General features: G+C 42.9%; 1 protein-coding gene across 4 annotated transcripts in view; it reads right to left on the reverse strand.

The window, feature by feature from the left end:
- Window positions 1-16,371, reverse strand: part of tns1a (tensin 1a) — an 85,570-nt gene that overhangs the window by 60,307 nt on the left and 8,892 nt on the right. For all 4 annotated transcript variants that reach the window (XM_080052909.1, XM_080052907.1, XM_080052908.1 and 1 more), the window contains exons 2-3: window positions 13,601-13,715; window positions 10,891-10,928 (exon numbers count right to left, since the gene is read on the reverse strand). In XM_080052909.1, the coding sequence (XP_079909035.1) occupies window positions 10,891-10,928; window positions 13,601-13,715 (153 nt within the window). The remainder of the gene's footprint in view (window positions 1-10,890; window positions 10,929-13,600; window positions 13,716-16,371) is intronic.

Raw genomic sequence — 16,371 nt, forward strand, 5'->3', positions numbered from 1 at the left:
TTTGAACTATTTTTGATTGCCAGCGAGCTCATATGTGTGTCCAACAAAAGGCATTTACATTATTTTTACCTCGAAAACCAACATGCCGATGTCAGGTTTGAGGCCCGAAGGAATTTTCAAGTGGACGCACAAGAGGCCAAAGACCATGGAAACAGCTATTTGATCATGGTCAAGCCACACAAATGGTGAGCGGGCTCGGGCTTGGCTTGGTCCAACCCTTGTACAGTTACAACCAAATCACAGCGAGATACAACAAGACGACAAAATACCCCATTAAACAAGGAAATGATGAAGATCAGATGTGCAATTGTGGCTTACATTGGACACAGGTTGGAAACCTCCAAATCTGAGGTTTCTGCCCAGAGTTTTTTTTTTCATGCAAGAGGGGCACGACCGCATATCATGAATGTTAGGTCATTTAATCGGGTTTGGATCGTGGGATAGGTCTATGATTTGGCACAGGTTTGAAACCAGAACTCACCTGGTAAACGAGATCTTGGGTTTCCACTGGGAAACACTTTGCAATACAAAATGTGAAACACTTCAAAGTCAAAGCTTCAATAGAAGTTGAAAACAAGCAAGTTTTTTATCATAAGTGGATGAGACCGATAGTGCTCTATCAGATCCTGTTTAATTACTGGCGGCTACAGGACGATTTCAATCATTGGACCACTAATAGCACAGTGAAGCAGAATTAAGATACAACGCCAAGCCACAATCAATAGCATTCAGGCAAATAAAGTGCAATTAAATATAGGTTTACTAGAACACAAGAAGCTCAAAGGGATTCATGAACGTTCTTTAAAGGCAATCACTTCCATGGAAACCTCTATTCAAAGTTCTGCACTTCCGAGGGTCAATCTGAAAACAAGTTGTTTTTGGCACCTTGTATGACATCTTCTTTTAATCTGAACTTGCCTTTTATTCTTCCTTGCCAGCCTGTCACTTATTGACAGGAATAAGTTAGTGGGAAGGCCGAGCCTCTGCTAAATCCACCCTGGCCTCCCTGTGTGGTGGTTGCATGTAAAATGCCATCCTCCCTTGGTCACTGTGTGCTTGTATAACACTTCCCGGCACATACTTTGGAGCTGACTCAGCGGGAGGTTCTTCACACATCTTTCACACTTCACCAGAGGAGACTTTCTGTTGATGTGCTCTTATCACAAAACACAAAGGTGGAGTCAGTGATTCTGGAGAATGCTCGATGTCAAAATCCCTTTTTTTTTTGTCAAAATCAATGAATATCTCCGCAAGATCCGCTACCTGTCTGTACTGTGTGTGCTGATTTGTTTGTGTTTATACACAGCCTGGGCTCTGTAAGTGGGTATGTAACTAAAGGGTATGTAAACAACGGGGGCCCATCGTAGCAAGGAGCATGCCAGTCTAGACTCCACCTTTAGGGTAGACTTTCTTAGAATTCAATTTGAAATAACAAATGCGATGGGTAACACACTCCCTAGCTTCACAAACAGGGAGTTAGAGGAGTTGCTATTTGGCAATCAAAGTAAAAAATGATGTACTTTGACCCTTTCAACACCATTTTGTTTCAAGATTTATGGCCTTTTTTTCTCAGAATTTCTCTTAAGGTCTCCCTCCTCTGATGTGTCAAAAGATGAACTGCCCTAAGGGGAAAACTAGGTATGTTATTAAGACATCGGAGAAGCGGACAGAAGAGACAAATAGTTCAAGAGGGATGCATCTGTGGGGACAGCAGCCGTTCCATAAGCATCACTCTTGGAGAACAACTTCATGTTACGAGCCATGGGGGAGGCATGAGTTAGGGCCTCTTTTGGCAGTTAAAAAGGCTTTCTCGGCAAGGTGGAGTAAGTGGTAAAACCCCCCCCCCCCCCCCCCCCCCCCGAGACTTGTGGCCAATTTGAAAAGTGTGAAGTCCAGGGTGAGAGCGGTTCGGGTTCAAGGTTATGTAACGGCAAATGAAATTCCAAAAGCGAGAAAAGTGTGTTTAATAATTATTTTTTTTGGGGGGGGGGGGGGGGGGGGGCGTATAGGCTAATAAAGCTGCATTCCTCGCCATTGTTTTGGCGCGTCGGTGGGAGACAGCGCTACACAAGCATCGGCCACCTCTCTTGACCTCTGACGTCCTGGTATTAGCCCAAGGTCAGATGTGATTGGTCGGTCTCTCAAAAAGGGTGTCAGAGAAGAGAAAATATGGATGAAAAGTGAAGGGGAAAGGAGGCAATATATTCTGAGACATTTCCTGCAAACTACCGCTACTCGAGCAGCTGCTTCTGTTTTGTCTCTCGCGGTGCCAATAGCAGATGCAGGTCAAGCTGAGAGAGAGAGAGAGAGAGAGAGAGAGGGAGAGAGACAGAGGGAGAAAGAGAGAGGGAGAGAGGGACAGAAAGAGAGAGAGACGACATGTGTTCGCCTGCTGTGTTGACCAGTTGGCTATACCCTCGGTCTTCCCCGCAAATCACAGCTCGTCGGGTCAGGAAAAGGCTCCCGTGCCTCAAATGAACTGTGTCTCTAGACCCCCCGTTCACATATAGCAGCACATTTTCCCATGAGTTTGTGACTGCATCCAGGCATGCAGAGGAAAACATTCTGGAGAAAAATATCCCTTTTTTTCCATTTAAGCTCCAAAACACATGCTCCAACAACCTCTTTTTAAAATGTGCTAAAACCACTAAAAATCCACCCTTTTGAGGTCCTCTGAAAAACGTATCCCAAGCCAAAACAGACATCAAAGAAATACAAATTCAGGACTTATTCAGCATGCCAAGCAGCCAAAGAAGAGCACACTGAAAAAAACAAATAAACCTTTCCATGCATGATAAAATCCATTCTTCTAGATGTCTTACCTGCGCACCGGTGCCACTTTTTCTCACGCTCTCCCAAATCTCTCTCCCTCCCTATGTCTTGTTCCTACCACTGCATTCTCCCTGTCCCTCTCTCCCCCTCTCCCTCCCTCTCCAGAGCAAAAGAGGGAGTACCAAATACAGACACTTTCCTCCTCCGCCCCCCTCCCTCGCTCAAAACAACAGCAGTAATCCCAGACGCGTGCCAGAGAGAGCTACTGAACTGCACTGCATTCTGCGTAGGCCTATGTGTGTGTGTGTGTGTGTGTGTGTGTGTGTGTGTGTGTGTGTGTGTGTGTGTGTGGATGTCTGCGTGGGCCCTCTAGACCGGACCAGGACAACACCGCTTTATACCGCTGGCTTCGGTTCCCTCCTGTCAACTGCCAAGAAATTTCCAAACACGCTATATAAGGCCAAGAGAGAGTGGATTGGGGCTCCTTAGGATTCCGGTACCCAAAACGAGAGAGAGAGCAAACGCAGTAACTGTATCCCTCCCTCTGCTAGCCCACTCTGTCAGTCTATGTTCCTCTCTCTCTTTCTCTCTCACTCTCTCTCTGTAGCTGTTGACACACGCTTGACGGAGCGAGTGAGAGGGCAATTTGGAAGGAGAGAGAAAGAATAACTTTGCTGTTGTTTGTTGCTGCATAGTAAAAAAAAAAAAAAAAACTCAATTAAAATGGAATGTAATCTAAGCGTGGATTCTATAGGCCGTACTGAGAAGAGGAATGTTTTGACTTGTTTTCAACAAAATAAGCTTGTTTTTATGATTAACTTATTATGTTTTAACGTAAATACACTATACTACCTAAGCAATGCAGGTTAACGAAAAACCTTATATGCCGCTTTTTTCTAAAGCCATTATTGTCACTTTGAAATGAATAAATCTTGCAATTAGAGACACATATTGTACATTTCATATATTGTGTTAGCATTGTTTGCCTGTTGACATCTACATGCATGCAACAGTACTTCAGAGTAGTGGCGGACTATGGCTGTCTGAGGGGGCAGGGGCAAACTAAACAAAGGGGCTCCAGGGGTAACCAAAAAACCATTAAAATGTTTATTTTTCTCATGCATACTATTCTATCATGTAGGACTGCATATAGGTCACGCCATCTCGTTTTGTCCACTTCAAGTGCAAACTAGTAGACACTTTTGCAGCAAAACAAGGGGGGCACCCGGGGGGGTCGTTCGCCTCCCATGGTTACTCCTGGGCTACCCCAAGATCCCTCTATTCAAAGACACTAGGGGATGAAAATATTTGCCAGCCTCCCATTGGGTTATAAGCACTGGTGGGGGTGAAATGAGTTCTTGACCTCTAGATGAGCAACAGGGGTAAATTGGGCCATCAGTCATCTGCTAGCACCCGGGTTATTAGGCCGCCCGTACCGTTTGTCTGCCAACGCTATCTCCCGACGCCGGCTGCTGCGTCTATAGCGCTGAAGGGCGTCGCTATGGAGACTCGCTGTGATGGCTCTTTGATGTGACGTGTTTGCGCCGGGGAAACAGACTTGCCTCTGTGAAGGGGCTGCTAGGAGGAATGAGCAGAGCTTGGCTCTGGCCAAATGTGTGTGTGTGTGTCGTTTTTCTCTCTCCCTCACCCTCACCCTCTCTCTCTTGTTCTACCTTTTTCACTTTCATGCTTGGGTAGCTACTCTCTTTTCCATGCCAACATTCTTGAACGCTCCTCATCCCTGCTTCTATGCACGTCTTACCGGGCTCTTGGTTTTGCTCCATGCACTTTCTCCCCTCGCAAGATAAAACAGATAAAACATGCAGAACCTTAGAAGGAATTAAAGCCATGCAAGCCTTTTCAAGGGGCCAAATTCTCATTCTCATTCTCATTCTCCATTCCTTGTTGCAGTCAGAAAGTATGTAAACAGTGTTTTTTTTTTCATGTGTCTGGTTGTAATAAGGGAACCATGTTATTCAGAGCAAATCTATACACTATAGCAGAAAAAAAGCATCCAATTTTAATAAAATTTGCCTTTTAAAGGTGCACATGTAAATGTGGGTTTGTCACAGTTGTGAATATTGTCCAAGGTGTATCCTTATTACTGAATAAACAAACTTTTGTTTAGAAAAGGGGATCCAAGTGGATCCTCGAACACTGTTTGAGGCTAGACATCTACCTAACAATGTACAGTTTAACTTTTATTGTTTACAGCAGCAGGGCCCACAGTTTTGTTTACACACATATTCTAGCCCCACGTTTGGTTCCAGGTGGCTCAAAATAATAATGGTTTGATTAATGATGATAGAATTATTCAATTCTAACAATTGCACGTACATAAAATATGTTTTGTAAACTAACTTCAGGCTTTGCAAATGTAAACAAACCCCCTCCACTGAAGTGTTGTTTCTGTATTGTAATCCTCCCCTGTAGCCTTTTGATGACCTATTCTTCATTGTCTTTCAGTCTTACAGCCCATTTTCTCTTTCTACCAAACTATCAAAATGGATGATGCTATAGGTTACATACAGTAAATAGTCCAGACTTCTGCAATAGGTAGTAGAATGGAGTTGCACCGGTGCCTCTTGAAATAGTAAAGAGCTGCTGGGCTGCATTTTTTACAGAGCGTCATTTGCCGGGGGGCCAATTAAATGCCTCTGCCAGTTCTCACACATCCACACATGTTAGGACGTGGATTACAATGTCAGGATGGCAGGATTTAAAACGTAGACCTCAAAACACTTGACCTCCAACTTCCACGCCTGGAAGAGATGGTGTTGCAGGTACAGAGCCTTAGGGTTTTTCTCATATCGGTAAAGAGCATCCCTTCCTTGTTTCTGAAAGTGCCTAGCTGTTTCCTGCACATCAGTAGCTGTAGTTATGTAAGCAGCGAGTGAGCCCAACCTGACAGAAAGGGATTTTGGGCCAGCAGAGATGAAACGGCACCATCTGAGTCTCCTCAAGGCAGTACCGTCCCCTGAATGTTCTCCAGCGTGACAAAAGGAACTATTGAATCTTCTAAAAATAGAAACTCGCCATGTGACCGGATTGCCTGAGCTGCTGCTGCAAAAAACCTTAACAGCTTTAAGATAAGACTGTGCTTCCTTAACTTGAGGCTTTAACAATTTCCCCCCCACAATTTTATGCTATTTCTTTAGATTTTTAAGATAAATAATTAGGTAAAAAAACTGCTTTTCCCCCCCTACTAGTTCATACACTATAGAGAATTGGAGTGATAACAATTAACAATGCATAAGAAGAGGCTGCTATCCACCTGACAGACTGCACAGTATGTGTTAACGGGAATACGCTGCTTTTGTTTTCACACCCGGTGTTATTTTATTCTTGGACTGCCAGCATGACTCACTTCCTAGTCTGTGCTCCAGGATCGGCCAACATCTACGAACTGCAGGAAGTGGAAAAGGCCTGATTACGAGGAGCACTTTGTTTTAGTCGTGGGATTTTTTATTTTTTTATTCTTACCTCGCTGGACAAAAACTTGTGGGTGGTAGCGGTTAGATATAGGAACGTGGGTTAAATGTCACATATTCACACTTTGCCCTCTGACCTTCACTGTTATTATTAGAATTTTTATTATGAGAGTAAAACTAGAAGTCTTTTACTAGTGTCATAACCCCAGCCTGAAATAATATTCTTGCTTTTGGTTTTTCCATCGAAGATTATGCTCAGGAAGAATCAAAACTTAAAGTGAGCTTAAGACTAGATAATTAGTAGTTATTTGCTTCGTAAGGATACGGTCACTCTCTACATATGATTGGGTGATCACATGGCCTGCTGTCGATGGTCTTTTCCACAAACTTTCAAACAATGTCGGCAGTTTAATTATAATCCAAACTCGGTGAACTTGCGGTGATAAATAGGCTGTATATAAATCCACTCCTTAAGTGCTTTTTCAGAAGTTTTAAGGAGGGAACAACTCATGTCATCAACTCAACTCTCCCCCAACAGTTTGCGGTTGCGCAATCTAACTAGGCTCAATCAATTTTCTGTGGACATTTTTCAAAGCGAAACGTGAACCATCAAGGCTGGACAAAAAGAGAGTGATACCTGAACTTGCAATGTCATATGTCCCAATTAATTCCATCCATATATCTTGCATTACAAGAGTTTCCCAGAAACATTTTGTCTTGTGGTTGGAGGTAGCATGTTACACCACATTGTACTTTTTTACTAACAACACAAACATGTAAACAGCATTTCTTTTAAGAGCTGAAGCCAATGTGAGACAAAAGCCCTCCGCAGTATTGTTGTCTACACGGGGAATATTCAAACTTCTCGCTTGTCTCGTCCGACCACTTCCCATCATTCCTCTGTGGCCTATACACCGTTCCCTGCCAAACCTCGCCTGTGTCTTCCAAACCCGCCAGAACCAAATCGAACAGCAAAAAAAAAAAAACACTGCAGCGGCATTCCAGGAAGGCTGATCCGAGACATTGTAGGGCTAAATCATATAAGGAATAATGCAGGCCTGTTTCCATGGAGGGTGAGAGGGCAACCAAGAGCTTACAGACACTACGCCATCCACTCCACACAAGAAAACGTGCTATTGGGTGGATCTGTGCGAAATATTTTGGTTGAAATGGAGCCAAATGGAAACCCCAAAACCAGACAGTGGAGCAGTGGGCTGATCAACAGTAAATGTGACCCCAAAATGAGTTACTGTAAGCCACAAAACAGCGGGAAACGTTCACGAAATATAGGCAAGTTGCCACAGGGATGACCATATACAGTACTGAATGTATGCTTACATGATTCTGCGCTGGACATAAACTGCAGGTAAGAGACTTGAGATTTAACGTATATAGCTCCTTGTAAAGCTGATGAAAATCTTGTAAAAGCTCACCTGCGGGATCCCTGCAAAGATACATCTGAAAGGAGTTATTAATGTCTTGTGAATATGCTGGATATGTTCATGTCTTTATGTCTCGTAGAGGGAGAAAAGGCATACTCAGATGTCAGACGTAGAAATTGTGGAAAGTAGAACGTAGCTTTGAGAGAGTTTTTTTTAATCAACTTTGTGTCAACTTGTTTGCCGACCACGTGAATGTAACCGACTTTATTTGTATGACAAAAGTTACACACTATAGCTTTAATAGATAGGCTCTGTCTCCAACCCACATCTTGAGTGTCCATCCAGGTTTCCGGGCAGTATCCCAGACACAAAACCAATGTCCCAAGAAGCCTCAACCTCACCATACAACCATAACGTCTGCTATACACTGCAGGTCATCAGTGCTTCATTTGCAGAGCTAGAACTAGTCCTCTGGGTTCCAACAACAGACCTCCACACAGAGGTGCTTGCGGTTGGACGGGAGGGAAAACAGGAAAACGAATGGCAGCCAAAGACAATTAGCTGTTCTTCATCAAGGCACATTAGCGCACATCTGTCTTTTGGATGTCGTGTACAGGCAGTTTCATAAGCTTGAAACCAAATGAGGAAACCACATGCGGTCACAAAGGTTTTCAAAGTTTAGAAGAAACGAGGCCGAGAGAGAGAGGGGGGGGAAACATAATCACAATCGTTTCCACTGACATCAAGATAGGGACAACATTTTTAAATTTAAGGGTGCAATTAGTTTGATTATTTTGACTGCCAAAGTGAATCATATGCTCCGGAAACTCACTGTTCATTCAGTTATTATTTCTGGTTGTGAATGACAGTACGGCCACTTTGGATAACCACACACTGTTAAATTACGTTGAAATTTCTCTGGTCACAGAGAGAGGCCAGTAAATGTCACTTCATTCAAAAACACACACGATTTTTCTCCCTGATAAGAACAATATCAGATCTCAGAGTAAAACCTCTGCCCTGATGTCAATGCTGTTGTCCTTATATATTGAAATTGTACCCTGGGCAATAGTGATTAGATCCAATACCCGCAGTGCAGCCCAAACCCTTCTGTAATATTCTCATAAACAAAACATGCCCCCAGTGTGTTCTATTGGTAGCCATGGCCCTGATTGCACCGTGTATTTGTCTTACAAACTCTCAAACCAATTTGAAACTGTCTAAATCATTCATCAAGTCATTATCACATCACAAAATCCCGACCTCATTAACCGCTTTCCATTTCTTCTGTCCGTCCTGAATTACGATAAAGCGACTAAACGACGTGAGACATTATGTGGAAAAAATATAAACAGCTCAAAATAATGAAGTGATAGTGTTTTGAGTGCAGACACTAAATGTATAGTGTAGCTAAATTACACGTATACATTGTCTCACATCATATGCTAAAAACCTTTACCTTCCTCCCAGCCTCATTAAGATCAGAATGGGCTCCATTAAAATGCCATAAAAACACAGAGACGCTGCATAAAACGTCACAACAACACCGTTAAAACGTCCAAACAACTGTCTTTTTTTTAACGTGCCGGTCACGATGCAAGCTTGAAAAAAAAAGGTTGGAAGTTGTGGTGGCTTGTAACAATAAACATACAGAGTGAAATCAGTTTATCATCATGTCTGGTGAAATGCAAACCATGCACTGGGGACACAATTTACTGTTCAAGGTCAGCTTCGAGTCAGCCGAAAGAAAGCAATCGTTGCCTGCCTAAATCCACACTCTTATTTGCACAAAGTCTTTACTTTTTTTGCCCGCACTTTTTACGAGACACCGAAACAATGAGCACGCCGCTGCCACATTGTGTCCTGTTTATTTCCATTGGGGTCATTTCTCGTTGGATAAAGCCAACATAAATGTTTGGGCCCCGAGTGAACCAATTTAGGGATTAGCACATTGGCAAATAGGGATTAAGAGAGTCGTGCCAAATGCTCTAATCTTTAACAACGTTTATACTAAAAAAATCAGCTCCTTTTAACTGTGTTCTCTTCTCAGACACACAGACACACACACACACACACACACACACACACACACACACACACACACACACACACACACACACACACACACACACACACACACACACACACACACACACACACACACACACACACACTTCTCACTCCTCCTCCCCTCAAAGCATTTCTTGTCCAATGTCGGTCTCCACCAGAATGAATGACGCATGACTCTGGCAACACTGATTATTCCCCACAATTGCCACCACAAATGGCTAAGCCTGGTTTCAGAGGTATTTGGGAGATTTTGCCTCGGATGTTTTGGGAACACACAGCTTTTGTTCCTATAGTAATATCGGGGTAGAGCGATGTTTTTTTGGGGGGAAAGGGAAAAGGAGGAAGAGGGCAGAGACACATATCAAAATCCCCCCCGCCACCCAAGTCACAACTAAAACCACTAAGAATAGCCCTGTTACGCTCCTTTCCCTCCGTCATTCATCCCTCCCTTCCTTCCCTTTCATTCACTCTCCCCATGCGTTCTTCCCCCTTTTTTCTTCCACTGCAGACAGACTTTTCTTGCAAATAAAAGTACCAATGTGAAATATTCACAGTATGTATTAAAGCTATAGTGAGTAACTTTTTCATATAAATGAATGTCAGTTACATTCAAGCACAAAGTTAATGAAGCCTATCAGCTCCACAAAACTCAGTATTTACAAACTGATGTCGCGCGCCGACACTGGCGCAGGAGCTCAAGAAGCGCCCATATGTTTCAGTTGTTGATTCTACTGCTATTAAAATCAGTTCATGATCAATGAAGGCTTAGCTCATGTAGATGTGCCGACAGTGTTGTTGTAATGATTTAGAATTCCTCATGGGGGCGACAGAAGTTACGCATTATATCGAAGGAAGATGGGTTTTGAGTAATAAAACCATGGGTTTGAAGTCTTGTCAGATGCTAAATCAAAGCTCTGGGTTTTAAAATAATATGAGGCTTTTACAACAGTGTGTGGCAGCCTTGACACAGTTTTGTAGTTTGGTAATGTGATACAATAAGAAACATGGGGATTAATTAGGCAATGCAGCACCTTTCCAAATGACGTCATCTTGAGTTGTGGCTAAAGGGGAGACTTAGAATCTCCCTTCCTGATTGTTATTAATGAGAGTGTTGCAATTTTTGATCATAAGGTATGTGAACTCTTACTACAGTTGTTGTTAGAACATGTTTAAATGCATAAATCCGACGGATAACCCCCTAATAATAAAGGAGTAAAATATGTGCAGTTTCTTACCTTCGATTCACACTTTCTATGGCACGAAAACTTGCACGCTGAAAGAAAAAAGGGACACAGTTAGGTTTGGAATGGTTCCTTCAAAGAGAAAAAACATGTCAGTGAACAGTGCATATACACCCTTGTGCACACAGTCTCCACATGAGATCAATGCATGAGTAAGGGGTATACACCCAGTTTGCATGTGCAGTGATCATAAATATATTGAACGGATATAAGTGCAAAGAAAAACAGGGATCGTAAAGTGAACTTCAAGCATTTAGCCTTTTACTCAAGTATGTCTGTTTGCTGCAGTGTACTGAGAAGGGAGACTGCAACAAGGTCAGCTAACATGCTGTGTTGCTGCCCTCAAGTGGCCACACCAAGCTAACATCTAGACAGGCAATACATTCAAGCATTTCTTTGCATATTTTTGTACTGTTCTACGTGTGTGTGTGGGGGGGAGGGGGGGCGTGAAGCACAACCGTGTTTTGATGTCTCGGCAGGTACAACCCTTGACCCCCCACCTCCTCCCTCCCACACACACACACACACACACACACACACACACACACACACACACACACACACACACACACACACACACACACACACACACACACACACACACACACACACACACACACACACACACACACACACACACCTGCTGTCTCGGCTGGCGACCTAGGTGGTCCCCAGGTGGTGTGAGTGTCTGACGTGTGAACAGAGCAATTGACGGCGTAGGCGTAGGAATGTGCTCGGTGGTCTTACAGAGAAGTGGACTGCTAGAAAAACAGCCGCTAGTTAATCAAGGTAAACCTACCTGATGGTGATAAATGGAGTACTTGGTCATTTGTATGTGTAAGTGCTGATTGGTGATTATTTGGAGATGGTTAGTGTTAAGTGAGCGAGTGCACGTCTAATTAGAGAGGCAGCTGTCCAAACTAGTGTAGAAATGTCTGTGCAAAAAACTGTTCCATTTCAAAGGTGGACTCAGTGATTCTGGAGAATGCTTGTTGTCAAAATCAGTATTTGTCAAAATCAGTGAATAGATCTCCTCACAATCCGCTACCTGTCCGTACTATGTGTGCGCTGAAACAAAATCCAGTGCTGATACATAAACTCTGTAAACTGTCTTGTTGCTAGCTAAGGTGGTTCCCCTTAGTTTACAAACCCTTCGTGTGCATACTAGTTTGCAGAGCCTAGGCTGTATATAAACACAAAATAGTTTTTTATTGCACACACAGGAGGTACAGGTTCACGCAGATCATGAGGATATATTAAGTGATTTTGACAACACCGTGCATTCTCTAGAATCACTGACTACACCTTTAAGTTCCCTTTAAAAGTTCATTTTATTTTATATCTGGCAAACCTTGGGAAACAAACACTTCTGGAAATATTCTAGATGTCTTTATCCTCAAAATTCAGCCTTATATATCTTAAATGAACTCATCCCATTTACGGTACAAAACCGGTGGTTTAAATTGATTGATTTGCCATTGTATGTGCTTGAATGGGGGAAATAACTTACAGGAGTTTCCTGGAAACATCCGCATCTCCCAACGTGTTGAAAATATCCCTATTCAGGGCTCAAACAGTAAATCCGAAGAACCTGAAGGTCTCAACTAGCCGTGGGCATGCACAACCTGGACATATGCACACATCTGGAAGTGTGTGCAGCACATTGTCTTGTTGTCACATCTTATCGCCTGTCCTCGCAAAGCCCCCTAAGCAATGTGGCCTTTTTACTGGGGCGCCTATAGCAACACCTAAAGGGCAGGAAGGATGCTCTGATTAACACGTGTGTTACTCCTGTGAACATACAGTTTGCTTTAAAGGTGGAGACAGCGATTCTGGAGAACGCTTGTTGTCAAAATCAGTGAAAGTATCCCAAAAAAGAAAGGATATGTTTTACTGATTAAACATAAAGCTGTTGTAAGACTTCAGGAGGCAGTTTTTTTTTAAATTTTTTAGCTGGGTGCTTTAGAAATTGGCGAGGATACGGAGTGCTTATTGCAGTCTATGTATTTTAACATAGAGAATGATTGAACAAAAGGAGGATGAAAGGGAAAGTAATTCTGCAGTGCTCCCCTTTGCACTCTCTCTCTCTTTTGTTTCCCTATGTCTATCCCCCAATCCCTCCATACCCCAATTTCTCTCTCTCTCTCTTTATTCTGCCTCGCTCTACACACACACACACACCCCATCCCTCTTTCCCTTTTTTCCCCTCTTATCTAGGCTAATGCAGCAGCGGCCATGCTAATTTTAACAGCAAATCCTCAGCCAAAGCCCCGCACACAGGCCCCGCTCTCCTACTGCCGGGCTTTCTGGAGTGTTTGTCAACCGGGCTTGTGCTAAAGACGCTGTGTTTGTAGTTTTAAAAAAAGGGATCGAGAGAGAGAAAATGTGTGGCTGCCCGGGAGTCCTCCTATCACGTTCATTTCCCCTCCATCTTTTATTCTTTGAGGTACAATTTAAAAAAAATACTTTAGTTCTTCTAAAATTAGAATAAACATTTTTAAAAAATGGCTGGATTTCGGAGGAAGGCTTGGATGGGGCTTAAATCCAAGGTAGTTGCAGCAGAATTTCTAAAGCACTTTCGCCTCCATGTCTCCATCATGGTTCAGATTGGCTTTGATTGCTATTGTGTCTATTTTAATCCCCCCCCCCCCTCTTCCCCCTGCCTTTTGCCCCAATGCATGTTGGGATGGACCTGAGCTCTTACCTTTGCAGATGAAGCCATCTTTGGTGATGGCCTGCTTGCATACGTCGCAGGTCTTGACCTTCTTGAATGGCTTGAGCTTGAAGACGTGTGTGTGGACGCCCTCCAGCTCGTCGGGCTGTGGAAAAGAGGAGGAGAAATGAGCCAGCAGGTCCACGGCCAAAGGAAGCACATGTGTTATTCAGCAAATGATAGATTTGTCTATGGCCGTGTATGGGATTGGCATCTTTGAAGGTGTTTTGTCTGTTGACTTGTGTCTTAGGTTATATTCATGTCATACTCTATTATCTTGTAAATTGCCGTTGTGAAAGTACTTTTGTTAGTGTAAAATACTAATAATGTAACCCATTTATCAAGCAAAATACCAAATAATCGCTAATTTTTTGATAACTAATGTGATATTTGTTGCTTTTCTCTGTTAAACATCATTGTAAATACATGGTGTTTGGACAACACAAACAATTTTACAACAGTTCTGTGATTGTATAGACTTTTATCAACCGCTCGTAAAAGTCATTTATGGTTCAACAAATGCATATATGTGTTGATTGCAGCCACATTTAAACCCATCTAAAGCAATGTTCTTGAACTCAGTCAATGAAAACAAATGTGAACATAATAAACCTGGAGCATTACTATATCATCAAGGTTTTCGAGCACAAAATGCGACGTTGCAATAGCACACCGTCGTAAGTGAGATTATTTTGTGTCACAACATTGCAAGCATGCACATGCGCACACACACAAACATACACACATATGCTGACATAGTCCGCCCACCAGCAGAGGATGTTTTCACTTTGAAGTTCTCTAATTAAATGACTAATTAATGATGAAGAGAAGAGAGAGAGAGAGAGAGAGAGAGAGAGATAGAAACTCTAGGAATGCTGTACGCCTGTGTGTGTGTTTGTTCATACTGTACTGTATGCGTATGTGTGTATGCGCCCGTGTGTGTGTGTCTGTGTCAGGGTGTTGGAACATTTCTCAGAGTAGCCTGAGGACACGGCAGCTCTAGAAACTGCAGCAAAACCTGGGCAGAGCAGTGACGAAGGAGTATTGCGCATCGTTTGCATTTCCCTCATAGGAAAGATATCGGAATGAAATTACGGAGATGATGATGTTGACAAGAGAAGGATCCCCCCAAAGACCTTCCGTTGCAAAGATGAATTCCCACCATTTATCTAACTCATTCATGACACGTTTGCAAAATATCTGACACTTCTTTGAAAAACATTGCCGTGTTAAAAATGTGACATTGCCTCCCGAACAGCTGCATATAACTCTAGGGTTGATTTGATTAGTTTAACCCGGAGCACACAGTGTTTATGCAGCCAAGAACACCGTAACTGGGTCAATAGGATTTCCCCTTTGAAGGTGCCTTGACTCTAAAAAAAAGTAGCTCGGCCTGTGTGATGCATTTTCCTACCATTTTAAAAGTGATTTAAGCAGCCTACTCCTAATATAGCTACAAGGTGTTTCGGGTTAGTTGGATACTATTTTCCTAACATAGAGGTCAAATGTATTGTTTCTTCCAATGAGGATATATTTCTTGTTGCCATGGATCTCCCCGTATGCTCCTCTCAGCTCCCTTTTCTCCACCATCCCCAACCTCCTCTGTGAGTAATAATGGTGATGTCATTTCCTTTGTGTATTTGTGCAGCTGGGCCGGTCCGGGTTGGGCTACGCCGGACTGTAAACCCCGAGTGCTCTTTATTGAAAATGGTTTTATTTATTTTTTACAACCATCACCTTGCAAGGCTTGAATGAACTGGAAGCAAATTGAACCAATATCGTGAATCATCTCAAAATGGAAGAATGCTTGTAAATGCTGCATCGCTCGCAACATTAAATGACCTCATTACGATGCACATTTACAAGCTTAAGAGAAATAAACCAAACCTCAATGTCAACAGGGGCGATTTCCTTCCACCAATGTCGACATTCTGCATTCCTGACCAACCAATGAAAACCCTAGAAATCCTTACTGGTAGCTTACACTTGCAGGAAACATTAAGATGAATAGACAGTCTAATCCATCTTACTATATACTCTTCCTACAGCATATTTAACTGCTACTGGAGAGTTCACTCGGCCACTTAAAGTGACTGCTGATTTGTTAGCATTTGGCAGCGACCAATCCCAACAAACTGTAGCCATTACACTGTCAACTCATCTTGCACATTGAGGCTGAGACGTGCCTCTCTTGGCTGCACACATGGAGATTTCGAAGGCATTCCAAAGCAGCCCTTGACGGACGGTTGGATCAACCAATGGCATATGAACATCGGGCCGACAAGACCCATAACACCCTTCTCTGCCTAGTGAATGGGATTTACTATAGTGCTCATATCCAAAGTGCACCCAAACACACAGTACTTCTACAACTTTAATGACTAATAAAACTTCACTGTGTGCAATACTACAATTACCTCACCACTAGTTCCTTTATACCACGGATCATTTGAATCTCTACTGCTACAAACTGCACCTACTCCAACTACAAAGCACTCCAGGTGTGAGGAGGCCCGCGCTGATAAAGAGCACATTGTGTAATCCGTTTCTTCGTTGTCTTTGAGCTCATTTTCTGGTTGCTTCCCGAAGCTCCCTGGCCCCTTTCTTCTTTTCTATTCTTTTTTTCTCTCCATGTGCCGCAGTCAATTTGGCTCAGAGCTTTTAACAAAAGTGTATTTCTCAGCGTTTTTTTTTTTTTTTTTTGCTCGCCTATCTCACTTAATCTTAATGGCTTTCGTCACACTGTGACACGCTCGCTATAA

The sequence above is a fragment of the Ammodytes marinus genome, assembly GCF_949987685.1.
Source record: "Ammodytes marinus genome assembly, chromosome: 24".
In the NCBI taxonomy this organism is placed as follows: domain Eukaryota; kingdom Metazoa; phylum Chordata; class Actinopteri; order Uranoscopiformes; family Ammodytidae; genus Ammodytes; species Ammodytes marinus.